Below are 13,729 nucleotides of genomic sequence, written 5' to 3' on the forward strand. Positions count from 1 at the left end.
TTCTACTGAGCTGTATATCTGGGAATGAGCTGGAGATCTTGAAATGTAGGTCACAGTGTCTTGTCATGTATTGCTATGCGGTGTGGAGCTACAAAGAAAAAAAATGCTATGATTCTTCGAGAGTAGCAGAAATACGAAGAGGAAAGCAGCCAAACTATTCCCGAGACACTTGGATAAACCTTCTACCTACAGGCCTTTCCATCCAGCAGAGAGATTTATCCTTCTTCTGTTCCTGTGTCTAACGACATGGATTGGATATGATTGTAGTTGTATATCCTGTTTGAAAATATGGAATTCATGCTGGTTTATTCTGGATTTTTCATCCTCTTCTTGTTTAGTTGCTACTTACTGCCTCAGACAGAGTTTATGAATATGACTGAAAGATTTGATTTCAGCTCTGATTGTCCTCTGGTTTAAACGCCCAAGACATCTGCAGACCAGTCACGTCAATGCTACCTAATAATCATTTCATTAATTGCTGGCGATCATTAGAGACAACGGTGGTCAGTCGTCAAACCCTGCTGTAGATCTGCCCTCGACTAAAGATTTTTCTAGTCGACTAGTAGTCGTTCTTTCAAGCCATTAGTCGACTAATTGTGCGTTTATATTAACAAGCCATAAATCATAATAATGAGCCTTTAATTGCCTATAGAATACATAGCCTAATCAGTGCTCAAACGCACACATACAGCGCACCGGCAAACATAATGATTATGAATGTGAGACTCAAAACATTTTAATAATTTATTGGTAATGTTTTCTGTGCTTTCGGCTGCAGAGATACACCTATATGCACGTTTCATATGGATTACACAATCTGAGAACATTTATTTTCCATTGGAATCTGTTCATTTAAAAGTGGACATTTCAAACTTTCTATAGGCTAGATATATCTCTCATGTCTGCGAGGAAAGTGTACGCTGAGTTTCGGTTCATTTCTGTGACGTGCTCAAGTTCACTGAGACTGAGACGGCAGAAAGCGCATCCTGACTGTTCTCATTACTTTACAAAAGCACAATGTTTTGTTGTTATTGTGAGTTTACAGAAATAAAAGTAGACCCTTTACAGTTTGCGTTACTCTTATCTGTATGAGCAAAAGTGATGGAGTATTTTAAGTTAAATGCAGCCATAAACCGGCGGCGGTATGTCATGCAGTAAACACACTCTCCACACAAACACTTGAATATGTGCTAAATAATAGCACACAATTATCTAGGTTAATTTTAGCACGAGCGGACTTTGAAGTCGATGAACGATAGACGAATGTTTTTATTTCCTGCGACTAACCGACTGATAAAAGTTTGGTCGACCAAACCTCTCCTAGTGACTAACGGTTAGTCAGCTATTGTGGGGCAGCACTACTGCTGTGGATTTCATTGGCTAATTGTGACCCTGGATCACGACACCAGTCTCAAGTCGCACGGGTATATCTGTGGCAATAGCCAACAATACATTGTATGGGCCAAAATGATCTATTTTTCTTTTATGCCAAAAATCATGAGGATATTAAGTAAAGATCATGTTTCATGAAGATATTTTGTAAATTTCCCACCGTAAATATATAAAACATTTATTTGTGTGAGTGAATGCAGCATAATCGTGAACATAAATGCACAACTTGAAAGGAGATTTTCTCAATGTTTCGATTTTTTTGCTCCCTCAGATTCCAGATTTTCAGTTTCCAGATTTTTGTACTATCCTACTAAACCATACATCAATGGAAAGCTTATTTATTCAGCTTTCATGTGATGTATACATCTCAATTTCAAAAAAGATTTGAGTTTTGTGGTCCAGGGTCACAAATAACCAGGTCCCCTGCCAGATAGCATACATATCCGGACCTCATCTGGGCCAACTATGGCACATGTGGCTCAGTTACATGGGCCACATCTGGCCCACACACATCAAGCCGGTTTTAGTGTGTGTTGTGGCTTGCTGTGTGTTGCCCAGATGTGGCCCATGTAACTTTTGACGCTGCCAGAACTGAGCCATATGTGCCATAGTTGGCCCTGATGAGCCCCGGATATGTATGCTATTGTCAGCCACACACAGGTTGAGACATCGCAGTCATTCTATGTCGTATTTGGGCCAGACAAATGTGGGAGATGTGGGCCAGAACTGGGCCAGATGTCATGGAGAATAATGCTTTTGATGGCAAACCCATCACAGACTGATTGTTTATAGCATTATTGAACAGTACAGTAATACAGTACAGTAATATTGAACAGAATTAAGTGAGACATTTAAACTTTGAACTGCATATAAGCTTTCCTGTAGCTCAAACAGTAGAGCACTGGCGCTTGCAATACCAAGGTCATGGGTTCGATTCCCAGGGAAAGCAAGAACTGATAAGAATGTAAATGAACCTTGAAAGTCAATGTAAGTCGCTTTGGATAAAAGCGTCTGCCAAATGCATAAATGTAAATATAGCAGACAAAAATTGTCTACAATTTAGCTCTGGCTAATTTCAGCTAAAATATAGGCCTAGTAAACTCTTGGATTCACTAGAAGGATTCATACATTTAGCTATAGTCAAATAACACTTGGATTTAGCTTGAGCAAAAATCTTCTTTAAAAAGTCAAACATTTAGATAACAGATCTTTTTATACGGTCTTTTTGCAAAATATTTTGTTCACAGCTAAATTAAAAATCAGCAGCCTATAAAAAGCACTTATCTGTACTAGGGATGTTGCGGTGACGGATTTTTTCCACCGGTTAATCGACGTGTAAAAAAAACGGTAATCCCGGTGTCACCGGGGTTGCGTGTCGGGGATTTCGGGTGGCCGAAAATGTGCACGTGCACACGTCTCAATTTACTTTCACTTTAATTAGCGGCAATTCAGTAGCATTTGTTTGAATTAATCATGGGTTAATTTATTTTATTCTTAATAAAAATACACAAAACAATAAGAGACTCGCTTGTATTACACACATCTTTATTGCAAAATGAATAATAACTTAACACACCATGTAAAAACTAAACAAAAGCACTTATGAAACACCTTTAAAGTGCATTTATTAACAAAACGAACCACTGCACACATCGTGCAAGTATCAAACAAGAAATTATATTAAAAAAAAATCACTATTCGTTAAATAAAGTGCCTGCCTTTTTCAGCTAAAAAAAAACAAAAAAAAACACCGCACAACCATCGAATATGAAACGAACGAACATCAAAAACTTCGTTAAATAAGGTAGCCTACCCGAATAATCACTGGACACTTAAGTGCAAAAAAAAGCTAATATAAAAATTAAACTCACGTTTGCATTTCTCTTTGAAACCAGATCTTCCGCCATCCTTTGCCAGTTAGCTCGCCTCACTCTCCTCAAATGATAAATGAAATCGGACACCTGCTGCTTTACTGCGGCGCTCGTTCCGCTTACGCTAAATTAAGAAGGCACATAGTCACTAACTGAATTAAGTGCTTTATTACTATAGGCTAAAACTTCAACACGATGGGGACGGTGCCGGTGGTCAAGTGCTATGACCGGTAGGTGGGTTAAACACCGTGTATCACCGGTAACACCGACTATCGCAACAAGCCTAATCTGTACATTAAAAAACTTGCCCATGGTTTTCACAAACCTATTAGCAAAAACATCTCAGTTACTGATGTAACCCTTGTTCCCTGAAGGAGGGAACGGGAGACGTAACGTCGAAGTGACGACGTAATTGGGATCACTTCAGGGAGCCCTATCAACTTCGAGTGTCTACAGAACGAGCCATTGAACGTTGATTTGAATGAGGGTTACATCAGTAAACGAGACGTTCCCTTTCAGTCGCTCACGTTCGACGTAACGTCAATGTGACTACGTAATTGGGATCCCTTGGAAAACACCACGGTTGCTGCCACATCCAGCGCTCTACGCAAGACTCACAGACCCCCAACTGGCTGGAGCGGAAGGCATGTGTAGAGGAGTTCAGACTGCTGTTCCGTTATACCCCACACAGTGGAACTCTTTGGACAACACTGGGAAAGCGTGCCTTTCCAGGGGACGCTGAAGAGCCACATCCTGCCTGAAGGGAGGTACCATGTGGAGAATACACATATGGACTGGCCGGTTAGGGGGAAGTGCAGCACATAAAATGTCACTGGGGTGGCTCCAGCCTGGGTAGGGGGAGGCAACACCGGACAGTGACGGCAGAGCGGACTCTGCCAAGTGAAGACACAGGCTCACCGCAGGGAGCTGATCGTGGAAGAATACGTATATGGGATCGCTGCAGGGATCACAACATATGGAAGTTCTACAGATGTCTGTCAGCGAGGCGCCGTGTGCCAGCGCCCAAGAAGAAGCGACACCCCTAGTGGAGTGGGCTTTCAACCCGGGCGGGCAGAGGGTTGGGCTTCATAAGCCAAGGCGATGGCATCCACTATCCAGTGGGCCATCCTCTGCTTGGAGACAGCCTTTCCCTTCTGCTGGCCTCCGTAACAGACGAAGAGCTCATCTGAGGTCCTGAGGCTTTGCGTTCTGTCCACGTACAGACGCAGAGCGTGAACGGGACAGAGAAAAGCCAGGGCTGGGTCTGCCTCCTCCAGGAGAAGCGCTTACAGGTTCACTACCTGGTCCCGGGAGGGAGTGGTAGGAACCTCGGGCACGTATTCAGGCCGGGGTCTCAGGATCATGTGAGAGTTAGCCGGGCCAAATTCTAGGCACGATTCGTCAACCGAAAATGCATGCAGGTCCCCTACCCTCTTGATAGAGGCCAATTTAATGGTCTCCCTCATGTCAGCCAGGTTGAGCCAAAGGTGGCACTCCTGGACCACCAAGGTGGACATCGCCTGACTAATAGAATGTGCAGTTTCCTTCATCGCCCGGAGCTCCCGGAGGAGCTCAGGGTCAGAACCGCCCTCGTGAATATCCATGAGCGCCTGGTGGACCTGCAAGAGCACTATGGCATGCAGGGCGGAAGCAGCCTGTCCACAGGCCTTGTAAGCCTTCGCTGTGAGACCGGACGACATCTTACAGGCCTTGGACGGGAGGCATGGATTCCCCCGCCAAGAGGAAGCTGACAATGGACACAGCTGCATCGTAACGGCACGCTCCACCGGCGGGAGATCCACATACCCCTTGGCCGCTCTGCCGTCGAGGGTGGTGAGGAGGGAGGAGCCAGCAGGCCGTAGTCTGGCACTATACGGTGCCGACCACGACCTGGTGACCTCCTCGTGCACCTCCGGGAAGAAAGGCAAAAGAAACCAATCATCCAACCGAGAAGGTTCGGGACGTGATGGAGGGTTCCACTCAAGCCCGACCTTCTCAGCGGCCCGGGAAGCAATAGATGCCCACTCAGACTCGGGCAATGCTACACTCCCCGAAGCGGGCAACGCAGCTGAGTCTTCATCTCCAGAGGAGCGAAGCTCCCCCTCCGATGCTGTGGTCATCAGGAGGAGCCCCAAAAGACACGGCTAGTGAATTACGTTCTTTTGGGGGCTCCAGCGGCGGACGCGTTTGTGAGGCGTGAGGGGCCTACGGAGATTGCCTCGGCGGGAAGCCCTCACGGTAATCCTCAGATCACCCTGGCTAAGCGCCGGAGTAGGCCTATTCTGCGGGGCAGAATAGACACTAGATCGGGGTATAGGCGAGGGGACTGCACCTCCCTTGAGGTAAGCGAGTCTCGATCTTAACGCGACCATAGTCATATTCCCGCAATGGGAACATGAACTATCCACAAAAGCTGCCTCAGCACGCTGAATGCCCAAACATGAGAGACAACTATTGTGGCCGTCTGCTGGCGCCAGGGAACGACCGCACCCAGAAACGCACAAAAGGACGCAGGGTCACGCTTGTGTTGCTCTTTTTGTGAAGAAAAGAAGAAAGACAAGAAAAAACAATACTCTTTCCACTACTCTCACAGTGCTGAGGCACCCAGGGAATGGCCACAGTATACAGCAGTGCTGTAAACACTATCAGTAAAAACGCCCACCGATACCGACACAGAAAACAGCAGTTGAGTGAGCTTAAGCTTGCGGCCACTGTCAAACCAACACTGAAAGAGAGTCTTCAACGCTATTGAGTCTTGTAGATTCTGAAGTCAAACAGAAAGCTCGGCTCCGAAGTGAAAGACAATGTGTGCGTGCGCCCGCTTCCTGTTTATACCTTGTGAGCGAATAGAAATTCAGTTGAGTTCTATTCAAGAGCAGGAAGATGTATATGAGAGCTGATCCAGAAAAGTCTTCTGTGAAATAGAAAGGTCTGATATGTGCATGGGATACAGATTTATTGAGGAAGTGTAGTAATAATCCAAAAGCAAACAGCTACACAAACACACAAATCACAGTTTAAACTTCCAGAAACCAGTCAGGATGTAAATCCTTGGACAACAAGAAATGCAAGGGTTAAAATCCCAGAGACAGTCGAGGGGTCAATAACACACAGGTGAGTAAACCGTCCTGACAGAAGCTAATTCATAAGACCCTTGCCAATCCAAATATTATTTCAGGATGGAAGAAAGATAGATTATGTGACTGCAAGCATTCCTTCCTTCTACAATCAATATTGCACAAACGTTTAAGAAGTGCCAAGACTGCATGAGGTCAGTGTCATCTATAAGGGATTGTTCTTGCATCATGTCTGAGCTATTTAGATCGACTGAAATCAGGTTTCTGCCCCGTCTTTTCATATTTGTAGCAAATACCATAAAAATGCCTAAAATTACACTTTAAAGTCGGGATGACATGGAAACATTGTAATATACATCCAAGTGAAACTTAGAAAATGCATGGGCAGGGCTTGGTTCTGTGCATCAGTTGTTGATTGGATGTTGAGACGAAGGGTGTGTCGCTAAAAATATTATGCAAATGAGCGTGCGCTTAAGGGGCGGGGCTTACAAGCACTGAATGATTGCAGAATCCTACAAACATCACCGCCGGAGAGAAGGCTGACGCTTCACTGGAAGATCCAGTGACATTTTGATTAAGCATTACAAGGTCTAAACATTTTGAAAAATGTTTAGTCTAATTACTCTCATGGCATTTCTGGCTCAGCAGAAATGGTTTTAAAGTGGCCATATTTCCAGAACTACATGTGCCTCCAAGCAACCTGTCATCATGAAGAATAACTCCCCCTTCTTCCCAGCATCTCTTCTCTTCCCTGATGATGAGGCAACCTGTCACTCACATGAGATCAGCCAATAGCAAACCACAACCATCCAATCAATTCCCCACAGACACAATCAAGCCCCGCCCACATTTGTTCTTGTTCCTGAAGTTTCGGACATACCACACAATAGAGAAGAAAAGACTAGCGTAAAACTTCCCTTTCGTGCTGATTATTATATATCTTGAAAGAAAATTGAGAACAACAGTAGATTTTAAATATGCTAAAAGTGTTGGCTACACTTTATTTTCAGGTGTCATTGTTTATATTTAAGTACTGACTAATATTAATTAACTACATGTACTTTCTATAAGGCTAGGGTAGGATAAGGATTTGGTTGAGAGTTAGTTGCATGTAATTATCCATAATTTACTGTTATTACTATGGTAAGAACATGTAACATGTAATAAGGACACTGAAAAATTAAGTGTTACCAAAGTGTGTTGTTGTTTTTTATTTTTTTTAAGAGTACACTGGCATAGATCATTTAAAGTGAAACAAAACATCATTCACAAACCTGAAAACCCCACAAATTTATTATTATTATTACTTTTTTTTTTCTTCTTTTTTTTGGAAATACCAAAGGTGCATCCTCCAAAATTTCAGACCATAAAAGCAAAAGTGAACAAAAAATAAAAACACAAATTAAATGTAGCGAAAAAACACATAAATAAGAATGAAAATGCAGATGAAAGGTAGTGGTAATGCCTGCAAAAGTCCGTCAGTGATATCAATCTTTCATCTGCTCTGTTTTTATGCGCCAGACACGCGTCGCTGGTCATTGCGTCGCGTCTCATGTCATGAGCGTTGCGTTTTAAAGACGACGCGTCAAGTTAAAAGCAGTTCACCGCGTCTCAGATCCCCTGCGTTGCGTTCTGTCCCATTCGTCGCGTTTTAATGAACGACAGGACGCGTCCGGTCTGTGTGAACGACTTCTAGTTGTATAACTCGAGCGTATCAATGGCTATCACATCACGCGCGTGACGCCGCTTTGACGCGCGTCTAGAGTTATGCAAGGAAGGAGAGTTATGCTGAAATATGATTAGTCCTGATGAAAAACTAATGACATACCTCAAATCTCCAGGCAGGCAGAGCCGTGACTTCATGCACGAAGAGCCCGAGCCCGGCCAGCGCCAGCAGAACAAGCCCTTCGAGCTTTCCATGAACTTCACGCACCATCTTCGCGACGTCAACGTCCAAATATTTGCCCTTAACAAAGACGTATCAAACCTCACCATTTATTATTACTCCCGTGGGTTATTTGTCTTGCCATTGGGTTCCCGACAGACAGCGTGTGTTCTCCGTCAGTGTTCAGCGTTCTGCAGAGACTGAGCTCAGATGGAGAAACACACTGACTGCTCCACAGCTGCACACATTGTAATGCAATCAATGCTGCTTTTACCACACTTGCTGTTTCATTGTCATTTTTGGAGGATTAATCATCTTTCAAGAGACAGCTGCTTTTGATTTTGCCTCCTGATTTTGCATCATTCTTGCACTTAAAATACAAGTAGCCAAATAGCTATTCATTTCATGTACAAACAACCACGAACAGACCGTTCCGTTCTGCTATCTGAACTAAAACAGTCTGCAATATTTATTTATTTATTTATTTATTTTTTGGTTTGGATTTTAGGAATTACATTGATTGATTAATCATCTTTCCCTCCGGTCATTTCGACCCGAAAGTCTTATTTTATTTAAAAAAATTGAGTGTTCATCAGAGGGTCCAAGAGTCTAGGACTTTTGTCGCACTTGAACCACGAATACACACGAAAAATAATGGATTTGAGGAGTTTTGTGGTTGAAATTTAAAAAAGTAGCAAATCCTTCCCTCTCGGGTCAATTTGACCCCCTTGGGAATGAATGGAAAGCGAGGAATGCTTCAGTTCACATAGAAAAACCTAAAATGCTCAAAATTCAAACTAAAAATGCTAAAACTTTACCAAAAAATGATTGTATAATGTCTACATGTGTATCTGAATGCACACTGAAGCGAACTGACATTAGGACCCAGAGGAACAGCTCATTTGCTCCATACAGAGCTATAAGGCCATCTAGAGTCATGAAATATCATCTTATATTATTAAATTATTATATTTCCACAAGAGGTCCGCAAAGACACTCGATGTAAGATATTTATAAAAGGGTTATGCATGAAAATCTGAGTTATTTTGAATTTAAGTTGAAAGAATGTGAGGAATGTGCTTAAATTAGGCTACTATTTATTTATTATTTATTGATTCAGTCTATTAGTTTAAAGGTAAATTAAAAAAATAACACAAAATCTCCAAAAAACATAGAACAAATATTATCAAAATGAAATAAAATAAACTTTCTGGACCAAAAAAAAAAAAAAAAAAAAAGAAGTATAGTTTTAGGGCTTCGGGTCATTTTGTATGGAGAGAGAATTGTGTCTTTATTACATGGAAGAAAATAAATGATCTGAGAGTGAAAAAAAAGTTTGAGAGAAAAAGTTATCACACTGATAGCAAAAAAGCATTTTATGAGAGAAAAAAGAATATTTGAGAGAAAAAGTTTTCATACCAATAGCAAATAATAATAATATTTGAGACTAAAAAAAGTTTTGAGAGAAAGTATTTTCTCAGAACAAAAAAAACATAAATTTGATTTTTTTATTATTATTATTTCTGAGAAAAGAAAATCTTTCTCAAAATACTTTGAGAGCAAAGAAAAGCGTTTTGAGAGAAACACTTTTTTTTTAGAGAAAATATTTTCACACTGATAGCAAAAATATATATATATGAGAGTTTTTTTTCAAAGTATTTTGAGAGAGATTTCTTTTCTCAGAAATAATAATAAAAAAAAATCAAATTTATATTTTTTTTGTTCTGAGAAAATACTTTCTCTCAAAACATTTTTTAGTCTCAAATATTATTATTTTTTTGCTATTGGTATGAAAACTTTTTCTCTTAAATATTCTTTTTTCTCTCATAAAATGCTTTTTTGCTATCAGTGTGATAACTTTCTCTCTCAAACTTTTTTTTCACTCTCAGATCATTTATTTTCTTGCATGTAATAAAGACACAATTCTCTCTCCATAATTTTGACCCGTGAGGGAAAGATGTCTTATAACGTGCGAGAGAAGGATGAGCGTTAAATACATACAATATACAAACAGATTATTAATATGAACCAGACTCCCAAAGTTATGAACAAACATTCTTCCAGTAACGTTAATAGAACGTTTGTTCAAAGTTATCTGGTCTTTAATAAAACCATAAGCACAAAACATTTATATATCGTTCATAGAGTGTTTGTTCCTGAAATGTTTTATTTTGACGTTCGTCTAACATTTTTTAGTAACACTTTACATTACAATAAGGTTCATTAGTTAACAGTTACTGTATTAACTAAAATGAACAAACAATGAGCAATACATTTGTTACAGTATTTATTAATCTTTGTTAATGTTAGTTAATACAAATACAGCTGTTCATTGTTTGGTCAAGTTAGTTCACAGTGCATTAAAGGGATAGTACAATTTGAAATAAAATTTTGGTATGTTTTAGCTTACCTCAAGGGCATCCGAGATGTAGGTGTCTTTGTTTCCGCAGTAGTTTCAATTTTGATATTTTTAGGTCAAACCGTTCTTGTCTGTCAGTCATGTAATGCAGGTCTATGGTCACTGTCTCAAAGAGCATGCCCAGAGTCCAAATTAAACAATTCCCCATCGTAAGTACACATTGATAGCCTAAGACGCAGACTGGTGCATAGATATATACAATAGATGTCGCCTTGGCTACGACAGTTCATTGGAACGAATGTCTTTAAGGTGACATCTAGTGTATATATATCTATGCACCAGTTTGCGCACACGTCACACACCAGGAAGCGCCCGCGCCCTCAGATCACTTGGACGTGGCTGTGTTACAAGAGGTATAAACGATATAAATACTGTTCGTTTTCTCACACAAACCGCTCGTTTCGTGTCTTAGGCCATCAATGTGTACTTACGATGGGGAAATGTTTAATTTGGACTCTGTGCATGCTCTTTGAGACAGTGACCATAGACCTGCATTATATGACTGACAGACAAGAACGGTTTGACCTAAAAATATCAAAATTGAAACTACTGCGGAAAAAAAGACACATACATCTCGGATGCCCTTGAGGTAAGCTAAAACATACCAAAATTTTATTTTAAAGTGAACTATCCCTTTAACTAATGTTAACTAATAAAATGTTAACTAATGCAACCTTTGATTTTAATAACGTATCAGTAAATGTTGAAATTAATATTAACTAAGATTAATAAATGCTGTAGAAGTATTGTTCATTCTTAGTTCATGTTTAATTAGTTAACAAATAAACTGTAAATTGTAAATATTTACCCATTTTTCAAGTGTTACGTTACGTTCAGAGAACATTCAAAAGTAACTTTAATATCTGCAAAATGGAATTTTTCTTTAATATTTGCATAGTATTTTTTTAACATTCATTAATAACGTTTTGACAACCCTTAGTCACCATAGACTGTGAAGATTTTAGCTGCCAGAGTAGATTAAAGGCCCTAGAATAGAAAAGTTTATATTATTGAACTCTGTATGCAACAAAATACTGCTGTCAGTTGCAACAGTAAAAATGAACAAATAAAACTAGCACCCTCAGCTGAAATGCACTGCAGTATTGGCAATGAACAACTATGTTGGCACTGCAGCCGGACACAAATCTATAGTTGTGTTCCAAATTTGAGCTTGATATCTCAAAAAATGAGCTTTCAGTCAGATTATGGCTTTGATTTTCTTGCAACTTTAGAGTAAAATGTGTTTTGAAAATATATTTAATATAAAAAATTTTATAGCAATTTTGTGCATTTTTTAATAACAATAAACGGAAAAGTCTGTAACTTTTTTCACTTCAGCAATAATCTGCCAAGTGTCGTCTTTGAAAAGAGATCAAACTTCAGTCTGTCGCTCTAAAGCGTTCAAGATTGACCACAGTTTCATTTGGAAATTTATTTTTCAGGTCTATACTCAAAACGTGAATAAGTGGATTTTAAATACAGTGTAAATATAATTTAGAACCATTAAATCCCCTAAAAATACAAAATATTAAATAAAAAACATTATCAAACTAAAATATATTACATTCATTTCATTGAAATAATAAAAAAACAACTTTGGTCATGTTTGCCCGACATGCGAAGGGTTAGTTCTGAGGATAAATGGCACGTGTCCCGTCCACTACCAGCACATGTTTGTCCGACCACAGGCTCTTCTGGCCCCGTCTGCCCACAACCCCTTATACTCATGTTTATCTTCATGGTTAAGCAGAAACAAACAGTTCAGGGCATCATCTGTGAGGCACATGGCCAAGAGCTCTGCGGTTTCATGAGCCGACGGGTTAAACGGTGCTGGAAAAGCTTCCCGGATGTGTGAGTCCAGACGGTGTTCCTCTGTTGAACAGAACCGGGCCTCACCAAACATCCGGCTTGCATTCGGCTCAGACTTTATCTTTTTTTGAGTCTGCTTAAGTTCCACATCATGTTGCAGGGACGAAACCGACAGCAATCCTGTGGACTAGATTCACTAACAGTCTTTTTAACATCACAGCTTCATTATTTCTGTCTTTCTCCATAAGTGCTGGAGAGAAGATTAGTCCAGATATAAACACTGATGTCTACAGTAGAGATCAGAATAGAGCAAATCAGCTTTTAAAAGTCACTTGATGCTTCAAATAAAGACTGTACTGATTACATCGTTACACCAGTAGGTGGCGACAGGAGACTGCTAAAATATGAGTGAGTCATTGAATCATTCACTCAAGAGATTCATTCAGAAACACTGATTCATCCAGTAATGAAACCAGTGAAGTCTTTATGAGTGAGTCATTGAATCATTCACTCAAGAGATTCATTCAGAAACACTGATTCATCCAGTAATGAAACCAGTGGTCTTTATGAGTGAGTCATTGAATCATTCACTCAAGAGATTCATTCAGAAACACTGATTCATCTAGTAATGAAACCAGTGAAGTCTTTATGAGTGAGTCATTGAATCATTCACTCAAGAGATTCATTCAGAAACACTGATTCATCCAGTAATGAAACCAGTGAAGTCTTTATGAGTGAGTCATTGAATCATTCACTCAAGAGATTCATTCAGAAACACTGATTCATCCAGTAATGAAACCAGTGAAGTCTTTATGAGTGAGTCATTGAATCATTCACTCAAGAGATTCATTCAGAAACACTGATTCATCTAGTAATGAAACCAGTGAAGACTTTATGAGTGAGTCATTGAATCATTCACTCAAGAGATTCATTCAGAAACACTGATTCATCCAGTAATGAAACCAGTGAAGTCTTTATGAGTGAGTCATTGAATCATTCACTCAAGAGATTCATTCAGAAAGACTGATTCATCTAGTAATGAAACCAGTGAAGACTTTATGAGTGAGTCATTGAATCATTCACTCAAACTGATATTTTTAAACATTTTAAATAGATGCAGCCACATTTTTTCAGAACGTTATTTTGTTTACTTGTCTATTCAGAATCACAACTTGTGATGCTGACACTGTAAAAAATGTTACTGCTATTTACTTAAAAAAATTATGGTAACAATATTACACATACTATTTTTGAGTAGTTAAAGCTTGATTTCATT

The 13,729-nt window shown here is 39.8% G+C and overlaps 1 protein-coding gene across 5 annotated transcripts in view; it reads right to left on the reverse strand.

The window, feature by feature from the left end:
* mmp23ba (matrix metallopeptidase 23ba) overlaps nt 1–8,573 on the reverse strand; it is a 28,113-nt gene extending 19,540 nt beyond the window's left edge. For 2 of the 5 annotated variants that reach the window (XM_081348142.1, XM_081348139.1), the window contains exon 1: nt 8,169–8,469. In XM_081348142.1, the coding sequence (XP_081204268.1) occupies nt 8,169–8,335 (167 nt within the window). In that variant the 5' untranslated portion in view covers nt 8,336–8,469. Of the gene's footprint in view, nt 1–8,168 lie in introns of all 5 variants that reach the window. The other 3 variants (XM_081348138.1, XM_081348140.1, XM_081348141.1) reach the window with 3 other exon arrangements.
* Nucleotides 8,574–13,729: the final 5,156 nt, after the last annotated feature.

Source organism: Scardinius erythrophthalmus (assembly GCF_964197995.2).
Source record: "Scardinius erythrophthalmus genome assembly, chromosome: 20".
In the NCBI taxonomy this organism is placed as follows: domain Eukaryota; kingdom Metazoa; phylum Chordata; class Actinopteri; order Cypriniformes; family Leuciscidae; genus Scardinius; species Scardinius erythrophthalmus.